The 12,432-nt window shown below is 45.0% G+C and overlaps 1 protein-coding gene and 1 long non-coding RNA gene across 2 annotated transcripts in view; one reads left to right on the plus strand and one right to left on the minus strand.

Annotated features, from left to right (window-relative positions):
* Window positions 1–9,037, minus strand: part of NTSR1 (neurotensin receptor 1) — a 187,574-nt gene extending 178,537 nt beyond the window's left edge. Inside the window, exon 1 of the mRNA XM_083146794.1 lies at window positions 8,033–9,037. Coding sequence (XP_083002920.1) covers window positions 8,033–8,722 — 690 coding nt within the window. The 5' untranslated portion in view covers window positions 8,723–9,037. The remainder of the gene's footprint in view (window positions 1–8,032) is intronic.
* LOC146007976 (uncharacterized) overlaps window positions 8,132–12,432 on the plus strand; it is a 58,482-nt gene continuing 54,181 nt past the window's right edge. Inside the window, exon 1 of the long non-coding RNA XR_014444436.1 lies at window positions 8,132–9,264. This is a non-coding gene — a long non-coding RNA (uncharacterized LOC146007976). The remainder of the gene's footprint in view (window positions 9,265–12,432) is intronic.

Genomic DNA, 12,432 nt, shown 5'->3' on the forward strand with positions numbered 1-12,432 from the left:
CATGTGCAGTTACACCTGTGCCCATCCTTGTAAAATATTTTTGGTGGTTTACCCACATGCAGGACCCGGGCTATATATGCGCAAGTGGGTCCTGCGGCACAGGACACAGGCCAGTATCAGACTGACATTGAGTAACATTCTAATGCGATTTCAGGGGTGGAGAGGGGCAGCAATAGACTTTGTTTGGAAAAACGGACGCATGTCACTGCCGTTTCGAGGTTGGGAAGAGGCCAAGGATCTCCGACATAGGACTGAGATTTCCTGGCCTCTGTAACAGGTGGCCTGATGGTTGGTGCTTTCATCCTCATTCTCCCCATGCCGGCATCCTTACTAAAGCAGGAGGTGTCTGCCCAATACACACCTTCTTCTGCATTACCATACAATAAATGGCTACGCCGATCCCACCTAAATGACCCCAATATGACTTAGATCTGTGCTAAATTTTAAAAACATAATATTATGTATGAGGAGCCAGCCACAAAAGCATCACATCTGTGAAGAGCAGATTAGTGAAATCTTATGCATAAAGATATAACCTTTCAAGTTCTATAGATTTATTTATTCATGATGCTATTTAAAACAGTGCGGCTGACAACATGCACCTCTGGTTGCTGTCACTCTGCAAATATTAACTCCTCCTCCCCTACTGCGCTAATTCCACGGATTTGCATACTTTGGGGATAAATTTACAAAAATTTTAAAAAATTAAAATTTTCATTAAAAATGAAAAGATGTGGCATTGCCCATAGCAACCCATCAGATTCTGTCTATTATTTCTCCTTTGCATTCTAGAAAATGATGGACATCATCTTATGCTATGGGCAGCATCACTTCTTTTCAGGTTGAGAAGATTAAGGGGGTTACTCACTAAGGAGCGGTCGTTCAATGCTTAGCGAACGTATTAACGCTGCACGGCCCAGTGCCCGCCCCCTGCTAGCGAATCCCCTCGGTAACATGCAAGGGGATGTATGCGAACACATCCCCTTGCATGCAGCCGAAGGGGAGAGAAATCAGTTGATGGTCGCCGACCAGTGTAAACTGACTTTTATTTCAGTTGGAGTCTACCAAAGAGGGGACAGGCGCTGAGGACATCAGCCACCCTCCCCCAGCAGGCATCGGTCCACCTGCGTTCCCAGGGGGATGCCCATAAAATGCTAGCCATTCCCTGCTCTGGGTATCCGCCTCTGCCCACCCCCTCTGAGTGTAAAACTCGCCAAAGCCATTTGTGCCCAGGGCAAATACGCGCATGTGTAGTCCCCCACCATCGGAACAGAACTGAAATTGTCCCGTCCGATCATTCCTGAGTAACCCCCTAAGTATATATACCCCTTAAAGAGGGTTTTCACTTTCAGGCTGTTCTATGTCATTGGCTTGCATATACACCCTCTGTGACTAAATATGAAGCTATACTAATTTTGGTTGCCAAAAAGGTAAAACAGTGTATTTCATTAAAAATGCAGAAGGACCATGACCTGATTAACCAATAGGGTGGGGGAAGAGCGCCAGCACAATAGAATGAACTGGGATGAGGGAGCGCTTGCTGGTGCCCCTGGAGTTGAGGCAGAGCAAGGCCTCATGAGGTCTCCCACAGGAGCTGTGGGGGCAGTGGTGACTGCTGGGATTGTCGAAGGTCATGAGACTGGAAATCTGGGAAGAGTAGATCCTGTGAGAGCAACCACATGTTCCACCACAGAGGCTGTGATTGATGCCCCTGCTGCTGTTGCCAGCACTGTTAGTGCAGTAAATGGCAATATGAATGGAGCTGAGGCACGGGCCTGTTACAGATTTTTGGCTGAATAAGAGCAAAATTGGTGGTGGAGAATGAGAAATCACTTTTGTATTAGCCTAGGGTGGCTGGAACCCTTAATCAGGCCCTGAGAAGGACACATACAAGATTAAAGTATTTTTAAACTAGCCACTATATTGCTATTCAGCATGCCCGATGACACATCGATTTAGGATTCTAATTATTTGAATACTGTTTTGGGGTGTTAAACTCAGACATTTACTGAGTGGAATCTATTCCCACTTATCCAATTATTATTTCATGCATTAAAAAACAAAATTCTAGTCTAGAAACTGAATAATTTTAAGCATTTACTTGTGGAATCTGGGTCACCAGGACATTACCCAGCAAAAAAACACTGTTAAATTAAAAGCTGCTCTTTGTCCCCAATTTTACCTACAGTATAAGGGGATTTTATTGTTTTAGATTGCTGTCTTTAGCCTTTAACTTTACAGAAGTAATAATTATTTATAAGAGTGGGTGAAAAGCAGGAGACACTGGGTTGTAACATCAAGGTCACGGTTTGTAGATGTGAAGTGAATAAAAGATTTATGTAACATAAAAAAAACCCTTAGTTCCACCTTGTCAGTCCTCATATTTGAATTTATTTAAAGAGAACATTCTGCTGCAGGTACATTTTTTGTATATCCGTTTTTTACATCCAGTGTCCTCAGACTCCCTTATTGCATGTGTCTCAATTACTTTTGTTGGAAGAGTAAGCACTACATTCTTATTAAATCACATCCAGCAGCCATGTAAGGAAGTGAGCCGCATCAGTGATCATCCAAGTGAGGTGGCCAACCACGCCAATTGCAAGATAGAGACTGTATAATTTAGACCCCAAAGAATAATATTTAATCTAATACAGCTCCTTTCTTCATTTACTATCAAGTTCTGGGTACTCTTGATACTGTATATCCAGATTCTTCCTCCTTTCTATGGACAATGAGCTATTAAAATATCTCTATTACACCTCCTATTCCTCTGCCACATTATCCACCATCAGTAACTCTCAACCAGTTTTCACAATTAGGGGGGGGGGCATATTATAAAGTGCGGATTGCCCTTAAACAATAGGCTGATTAGGCTGCAGCCTGTTGCGCAACCACCACAACAGAATGTGCTGGGATGGGAGCGATTCCTGGTGCCACTGGAGTTAGGGCCAAGCAAGGTCTCGTGAGATCTTTTCTGTGAACTGTGGGAGCAGGGGTGTCTGCTGGGAGTGCTGGCATCTCTGAGGCAGGGATGTTAGGAAGAGGAGATCCAGTAAGAGCCATGACTGGTTCCAACCCCAAAGTTGTGATTGATGCCACTGCCACCATTGTTAGCACTGCTAGGGCAGTAAGTGGAAGTATGAATGGAGCTGAGGCCCTAGTCTGATTTTTAGATGAATATGAGCAAAACAAATTGGTGGTGTGGAGGGGCGGACACTTCTTTATTAGCCCAGGGCGACTAGAACCAGTGGCATAACTAGGAAATATGCACCCCCCTGGCCAATTTCGGCAGCACTGCCCCCCCTCCCCTCCTCCTCACCCCCCAAGTAAAGTTAAACAACGCTGTCACCGCATTCAGGGACCCGCAGCGCAGATCTCCTACTGGCTCTGTCTCTTCCTGCAGTGCTAATGAAAAATGACAATCACAAAATAGCTGCTCCCTAATAGCTGAACGTTTTTAAGGATGCTAGAGAAGGCCGCCACCTCCTCTACTGCTCAGATGGCTGCATGGACTGCCGGGCTCCTCCTCCCTGCACTCGGAAGGGGGATATTCTGGGGCTAGGGAGGCAGAGGTCACTGGTCCCGGCAGCACAGCAGGAGGCTGCCCGGACATCAAATGGGGGGGGGGGGGGCCACGGGTAGTGCGGGGCAGTAGGGGGGGGTGTGGGGATGCTAAAAATGCCCATTGGCTGCTATGGGATTAAGCCAGCTAGAGCCGCGTGGCGGAGCACCGGCGGTGGGGCTTCAGTGTATCTGAAAATGCTGTAAAAACGCGATAACAGGGTTATTACTGCATTTTCTGTTTAGAAGATCAAGCCCACTGTGCAAGGGCTTAACTACCATAGGTGCAAGAGGTGCAGCTGCTATGGGGCCCAGAGCTGAAGAGGGCCCATCTTTACTGTCTAATTAATATATTTTACATACATTTATCACCATCAGTTGCTAAATAGGGGGCCCTTACAAACTTTTGCTATGGGGCCTACGAATATCTAGTTACGCCACTGCCACTGTGGTATCAGTCATATCAAATAAGCCCTCTCAGCCACCAGGTATAGACAACTCACCAAGCGCGGTGTCTTTCTCTCTGGAAATGTGTATCTTATTTGCATAAATAAAAGTGAAAGTGACAAAATGACTTTGCTAGATTATGGTAAATTTAATGTGTGAAAGACCCGGAGTCTTGCCAAATTGTGTTGTACTTCATCTGCAACTTTACATGTGTTTAAAATACCCCTTTTACATCACAAATGTCAGGTCATACCCGAGATTTGGACACGTGTCTTTCCCGAGACTGACCCAGCATTTACAAAGTTTTACTCCCCACAGTGACCTCGCAATAAGATGGGCCACTGATGTCAGGCGGGAATGGGGTGGGGGGGCATCGTGTATTCAGGGGCAGGGAGGAGTAAGCTCTTGGAGCTGATACTGTCACCAATGCTGCCTCCTCCATAGAGTGAATGGAACCCGGCTCGGGGATGTTCGGGGCATCTCGGGGGACTTGGGCACCCAAACTCTGGCATGCTCCCGAGCAGCCCGAACCTTCCAGAGCGGGGCCTAGCGCTGGCCAGCGAATGGTGGCAGGGGAAGCGGCAGGGAGCTCCAGTGTATGGAGCGGAGTGGTGGAACGACAGGAGAGAGGAGCGATGACGGGGTGCCCCTAGAGGTGGTGCGCCAGTGGTCCACAGCTGGAGGCACCACTGGCGCACACCGACATACTGGTGGTATGCCCGGATATTTTCCGGGACAGCCTGCTGGGGCAGTGCAACTGAGCCCTGAACCCTTCTTTTAACATGGGTCGAAATGCTGGGTCACTGGACCGGGAAAATTTAAAAAGACCCGGGATTGACCCAGGTTATTTTTGTGATGTAAAAGGGGTAAAATTTATTCCAGTCACAGTCCAGTATCACTATTACCCTATGGGGTATTCTGCCAAATGTAAGGAAAAAGACTGTACATCACACTAGTACCAGGCATCTCGCACTGTATGGCGTATAGACACAGACACATCTATAAGCTGCAGTACATGACTTGTTTCTACTTTTCTAACATATTTTATGGTAATTTACATCTAAATCACAGATATCATCAGGGTTAATATGTTCTTAGCACAAGAATTACATTAATGTATCAGGCACTAACAGATTTATGTTCACATTAACCTATGAACAGGGGAAAAAGACATAGACACTAGTTGTTCATCTCATCAAGTGATTTTCTATCGTGGTTACATAGTGACATGCTGACACCGTGATGTGTTGCCATGGGGAATACCTATAGATACAGACCCACAGTAAGTGCCAAGCTATCATCTGAGGGATGCAAAGGAGAGGTTTACAAAAAGATGGGCAGTGACATAGCTAAAACATCTCAACACAGGTAGTCATTTATCTTATCATATAATTTCCAAATTAGATACAGGTGCTGTAATTAGGTATAAACTGAATACTGATAGCAGCTTACGACTACTTATTTTTTACATAGAAATTCTTCAGTTATTAATGTAGTTTGCACATTTTTATCATTTTTCTTCTGTTTTATGACTGAAAAGCCGAATGGGATTTCATTAGTTAAAGTGTTAATAAATTTTCAGAGCGCTACAACATAACTGCATAACTGCAGCCAGGGGTTAAAGTGAGGGGGAACAGGGTGGAACTGAGTTCCACCACCTCTTATTGTATGGGGAACTGAGTTCCACCTCTTCCACAGCCCTGAACAGTAATTCCAACAGAAAAGCCTATCCCAGAGGCTTCTTCTTCTGGCACGGCGTATGTGATGTCAGGCCATCATTGCCACTGTAGTGAAGAGCCTCTAAGAGGAGCAGGCTCTGTGCTTGCTAAGGACAGGGCGAGAGGGGGCTGGAGGGACTCAGAGGTGGGGAAGCTGCTGGAAGGATACAGGGCATGGAGCTGCTGAAGGACATGGACAGATGTGTATAAGCAACACATCTCTGGACATTATGGGGGTTATTCGCAGCCTTGCGAGTCCACCAAACCCCGCCCGGCGAACGACCGCCCCCCCGCTGCCCCCTCAAAGTGCGGCTTCGCCCGAACAGCTGCGAATAGATGTTTTGCATAAACATCCATTCGCATGGCTCGGGTAACCGCCAACATCTTTCGATGGTCACCGACCATCATGCACACCTATAAAAGTGACTTTTCAGTTACTTACATTTGCGTGCACGCTGGCGTGGATATGGGCTGGCAGCTGACACCGGTGATGTCAGCTACCAGCCCCCCACACCCGCGTTACTGCCTCATTACCATGAGAACGCCCAGCATTCTCATGGAAACGCCCATGGAACGCTGGGCATTCCCATATATACTAATGGGGCAGCCCGGCGCCCCCCACCCATCTCCGCCCCCCCCCCCCAACCCGGCATGGGTGCGTGCACCCGGCGAACCGAAAGGTCGCCGTGGGTGCATGCACCATACGCCGGCACATGCGCAGATACCCGCCTGCGCAGCCGCGTAACATTGGAACTGCGTGCGAATGCACGCAGATCTGAATAAGGCCCTATGTGTATAAGGGACACTACTGTGTGAATTAATATCAATTAAGGGCACTATATGCGGTTAAATTAGTATATATAGTGTGTGTTGTAATTCTAATTGGAGTTACTATTGTGTGACCACACTTTTCTTGTGGGACCATTATCCCTTTATCAGAGGTAGGGCACAAATTCCCACGCACTAGTCTAGGCTCTGCTTAATGGGGGGAGGGGGGTCGGTGTTAGGAGAAAAGAGTTCTGCCACCTTTCCAGGACCACTTTAAGCTCTGACTGCAGCAATGTTAAAAACTTGTCCAGCCCCTGGCCAGCATCTGTTACTGATAGGAGGAGAGAGGGGGAATGAGATTACTATTACATCAAATTGAATTCATACATTGGAACTGAAGTCTCCAGTTAACAAATAGACTGTAGGTTAGAATTAATATTTCATATACACTAGGCTTAAGTTTCTACCAGATGACAGCAGAAAAGATAAGGTATTATTCATTAGAGTATATTATATTTATTAACTACAATAAATCACAGTGCAGTGTCTTGACCATATTGTATCAGACAGTTGTATAAACAGATGTTGGTTGTAATCTCATTTATGTGTCACTGCATATTGCCAGTAGAAGCGTATACAGAACCGGAAGCTTGAGAACTCATTTTTTCGATGTGCAGTATATTCTTTATGCTAATACCAATAAAGATGTGCTTCACTTTGCTTTGTATGTATATCACACTTGCATCCCCTACAGTACTGTACATATATTATGTTATTATTAATGACTAATTATAACAAAATTAAAAGTATCTGCTGAAGAATTTCCATAAAGTCTGAACTGTCAATCAGCCTTGATGTTCTCTAATACAGCAATAGCAGTCATATCTCCCACAACCCAAATATCTATTGGATTTAATAAGTTTGGGGTATATATTGCTAAACCATTAAGCATTGCATCCGACAGACCCAACACCAATCTAATACATGTATGCCATCTTTCATAGTGTATTTTGCATCTGGACAATTGACATTCTAATAAAATCTGATTTATGTTATGTAACTGATGTAAAAGCATCTTGAAATTCCAATGGATTCTTATGGGCTCATGTAGGTGTATATATCAAGAAGAAAAGGAGGATACTGTATGTACTGTAGTGAGGAAATTGTTCAGTAACGTCCTTACTGTAGACCATATAAACTGGAACATAACGGAATACACCTGTACAATGATATTCTAGCCAACATTTATGCAATAAACATTAAATGTATAACCTGCAATGCCCTAATCCCCATTTTTATACAAGTATAACAGTAGACTCAAATAACATGTTAAAGTTTTCATAGTATTATATCATGGAATTTTAAATATAATTAAAATGCAAAAAGTTTAAATATCTTAGGAAATGTCATGCGCTTAAAACTACTTATAGGCTGGGTCAAGGTGAAGAAGAAAGATCAGGGGAAACACATGATACATAGAGCAAGACCTTACTGCAAGCCTCATACTGTAGTGATCTCCCCAGGGAGACAGGACTCACCTGGATGACAGTTTTGAAAGTGAACATGTCCACAATTCTGGTACAGACCAGGTCTTCTGGGTTCTCCACCCCTGAGAAATAGATTTCTCCCATGGTGAATATCATCGGAGTTGCCAGCAGAAAAGAAGCCACCCAGATAAATGTGATGAGTTTCTTAGTCCTGCTCCTGGACATGATACTCTTAGCCTTGAAGGGGTGGCACATGGCCATGTACCTCTCCACACTGAGGCTGGCAATGTTGAGGGCAGTGGCATAGGTGCAAGCATCTCTCAGGAAGTAATAGCCCTTGCACACTGCATTCCCGAATGCCCAGGGGTGATGGACCCAGATGAAGTTGTACAGCTCTATTGGCATGCTGAGGAGCAGTATGAGCAGGTCAGACAGGGCCAGGCTGGCCAGGTGGTAGTGGACCGTGCTCTGCAGGTTCTGCAGAGACTTTTTCCTCACCAGAGTGTACGCGGTGATGGAGTTCCCGGTGCAGCCCACGACGAAGAGGAACAGGTAGATGATGGTGACCAGGATTTTGGAGTAGATGTCCGTGTTGACGTCCAGGTCGCTATCGGACATAATATGACTGATTGAGATGTTGGTCAGGTTCATCGCCGCGGTAGTTGGTATCACCGAGTCCTGCTCCTCATGGTAAATCGCACCTTCCGCCAGAAGAGCCTGGGCAGTTGCGTTAAAGCGCATGGTGCGCAAGTAGGGATGGCGCAGAAGTGCGCGGCGGTAGCTGAAAGAGTTCAATCTCTATTGTGTGACTTATTAGATGCAGATATTTCTGTCGCGCTGAGGAGGAACTGTGATATAAGTCGGACCACGAAGCGCAGAGCAGACATGGATCCCTGGGCTTTGGTCAGTGGAAACCTCCCACATCCAAAAAAACATCTGCAACAGACTTGTTATGTAGAGACCATGATCATTTTACTTACTCCTTGTCTCCTGTCTGCATCTGTCTCTCCCTGTTTCATAGTCGTCTTATCTTCATTCACAGAACCTGCCTCCTTTAGCCCACTCACTTATTCCTCCCCCCCACCCCACCCCTTACTGCATATTTTCTTTCCCAGCTCTTTCCCGCTGTGATGCGCTGGGGCTCTCTCCTATATTCTGTAATATGTATTATTTGTCTGCTCATCTTATTCTTTTCCTGCCTCTCCTCTGATTCATTCATTCTTTTTCACACTCCTATTTCTTTCTGTCTGTAACCTTGTTCCAGTATGTGAATCCAGAAACAGGTGAGTGAAGCTTAATGGTACAAAGTCTGTGCCCTACAGTACTTGTAGCTGTTTGCTACATAGACTTTTTTAATGCTCATGGATTTTCAAGGTGACTTTTAAAATCTTGCGTTGTGATTATTGTTTTATTATTTTGTTATGTTGTGATAATAAAAAATGCAATTATAACAAAAAGCTATTACTTGTACTTACTATTACATTTATTTTAAATACCATCCTCAATGCATATGTTTTATATTTCATATATTTAATAAATTTCATATAGAATTTATTAGTTACCTGGCCCATTTAGCCTATAACTATGATGCACACAGTTGGTAGATACATCCACACAAACCTAGGTACAGTATAGAGCTGTACAGTATGTGTATATTTTATATAGTGTGTATTCCTTCTTAAATGTATCTACACCAGTAATTATACAGTCCTATGCAGTAAGTTACAGCAGAGGGTTAATATTGTGTGGAAAACCCTGCAGTCCAGCTCAGATGGAGTGAATACAGATGATTATGGGTATTGTCAGTGTCATTGAAAGAAAACAGTTATGAATGAGTGTGACACGGATGTATGGCTCCTCCCCTTCTCCAGAACAGATGGAACTCACTGACCAGACCACAGCATGCATATTGGAGGTTATTCTAATCTAACTGTTCGCACAGGAAAGCAATATTTAGAGACTGCGCATTAGCATTTGTGTGCATGTGAAGCCTCTTTGTGCGAGCAGGCACGGCAAATTGATAATTCACTGTCCACTCGCATACAGCAGTGCAGATCGAAGGCGCGGTGGGCCAAACCGTGGTCGCGTCCCATGGGTGTTCCCATAAAAACGCTGGGTGATGCGGGTGTAGCGGGCAGGCAGCTGACATCAGCGGATGTACTGTGAGCTGCCTACCCTCTTCCCGTACAGGGATGCCACAGATCTAAGACACCAAAGAGGTGCATCTGTTTGGTGAAAACATTCGATGGTCGTCGACCGTCAAATGATTTAGCCCCCGCATGCAAGCTATGAAAGGATGTTTATGCAAAACATCCACTCACATGGGTGCGGGGAGAATCGAATTGCTTGCGGCGGTCGTTCATGTGGGCGGCGTTTAGATGACCGACAAAGCTGCGGTCAACCAGAATGAGGGCCATTGTACATTTATAGACAGTGTAGACGGTCTTTCATATACCTTTTAACATTGCATATTTGCCAAGTCAGTAATTGTCAATACAGTCCCAGCATGAACATTATCTGCATTATCTGTAAATAAAATGCATTTTAATTTACTAGCAATAAAGATCATAGTCAACTTAGTGCACATTTCCATCAAGATGACAGATAAGGATCTGACATATGGCAAACTGAGAGGAAGCCAAGGCTACTGCTGCTGCAGATGCTTGAGATAGAAAATCAGTGTTATACAGTGTGAATCGGTAGGTTGGAAAAGAGCTATACATTATAAAGGAAAGTAAATAGACAAGTGACAGCAACAACCCGAGACAATTCAGTGTTTATGACAGACACTGAATAGGCATTAGTATCAATTAGTAATTCAGGGATGGCACTCTTGCATATTTAGATTGTCATTCTATCTCTCATGACTCTGCTTCTATACAGACGCATTAGTGTAGTCCTCCTAGTACTCTACCTGTTGTCTGCTGAATCTACTGTATAACTACAAATGGGGGTTATAAGTACGTGCAATGTTCAACTTTCCAGGTGCCTCTTGAGCACACATCCATCCTCATAGCATATAACTAATATATAAAGGGCAGGTTAGCAGCATTCTACCCATAGGGGGTTGATTCAGGATGGTTTGCAAAGCATTTGGTTTGCTAATGGACAAAACCATGTGCATTGCAGGTGGGGCAGATGTAATGTGCAGAGAGAGTTAGATTTGGGTGGGATGTGTACTTCAAACTGAAATCTTTATAGCAGTGTAAAAATAAAGCAGCCAGCATTTTCCCTTCACAGAAACAAAATAACTCACCCAAATCTAACTCTCTCTGTACTTTACATTTGCCCTCCTGCAGTGCACATGGTTTTGCCCATTAGTAAACCAAGGCCCTCATTCTGATTGGTTCGCTACGGCGATTGATGTTGATGCATAAGCGAATATGCGCATGTGCAGGTTTACACTGCGCGGTGGGGGGGGGGGGGGGGCATTTAGTTCAGATGGGTGTCCTCTGTCATTAGATATAATTGGCTGATCAGTGTAGACTGTATAAACCTCCTGTGTACAGTATGTGGTTATATGCATGGCATTGGTGCATATTTACAGTTATATAACAGGTTTCACAAATGGGCATTTAGAAAAGGACAGGATTTTGCTTGACTCGCCATGTGTGCCTCAGCACCAATGTGCCTTTACCCTCTTTATAATGTGTACCTCTGCCCGCCCCCTTTCTTTATGCTGCAGGATGGCCAAGCTGCTGCACCATTGTATCTGCTTACTGTACCTCTGCATTCATTACCATAACAGTGTTCTCTTGAAAACATGCAAATGCTGATGCTGCGTCAAGAACCAGCCCCCTCTATTTGCTCTCTGTGCCTAAAGTTGCAGCCAGAAGCAAGTACAGGACATACAGTAAGCAGAAGTCTTTATGGTATGGTACTGTAGGATGGAGGGTTGTGCAGTTGTAAATGGCTCAAACCAACAGGATCCCCCAAAGCTGGTGATACCGGCCACACATTTCTTCTGATTCAGAGGCAGCCTGACCATTGAAAATACTCAGTTTGCAGTCAGTATCAATTGTCCTAGTTCAGCTACATTATGGAGAAGCACAGTGGGCATGTGCCCTGGGTCCAGCGGTACCAAAAAGGTGGGTTTTACTAATTAATAGGGCCTATATCTGATGGAGGGGCCCACTGGGGCCCCATTACCTGGCAGCAGCAGCTACAGCAGCTCTTCTCACCACAGCGATTGCTGCTAGGCTGCCCTGTGTCCAAGGAGGTGCTTAAAGTGCTATTTTCCTGCATTTTATTCTAAGGGTGTATGACCCCACCTCCCATGATTAGGTCTTGCCTGAAAAGTACCAGGGTTCAGCCAGGTGCTCTACTGCCCTGCCTGGGTCACTCTCTCAGAGGAGCCCCCCAGTGCTGTGTGTCTGACAGCATCTCTGCTTTCACTGCTCTTCCATTTTCCAACTACATCTACTGGCAATAAGTCAGCCCACCTGTTGTAA

This window comes from Crinia signifera, chromosome 6 (genome assembly GCF_055691185.1).
Source record: "Crinia signifera chromosome 6, ASM5569118v1, whole genome shotgun sequence".
NCBI classification, from domain to species: Eukaryota; Metazoa; Chordata; class Amphibia; order Anura; family Myobatrachidae; genus Crinia; species Crinia signifera.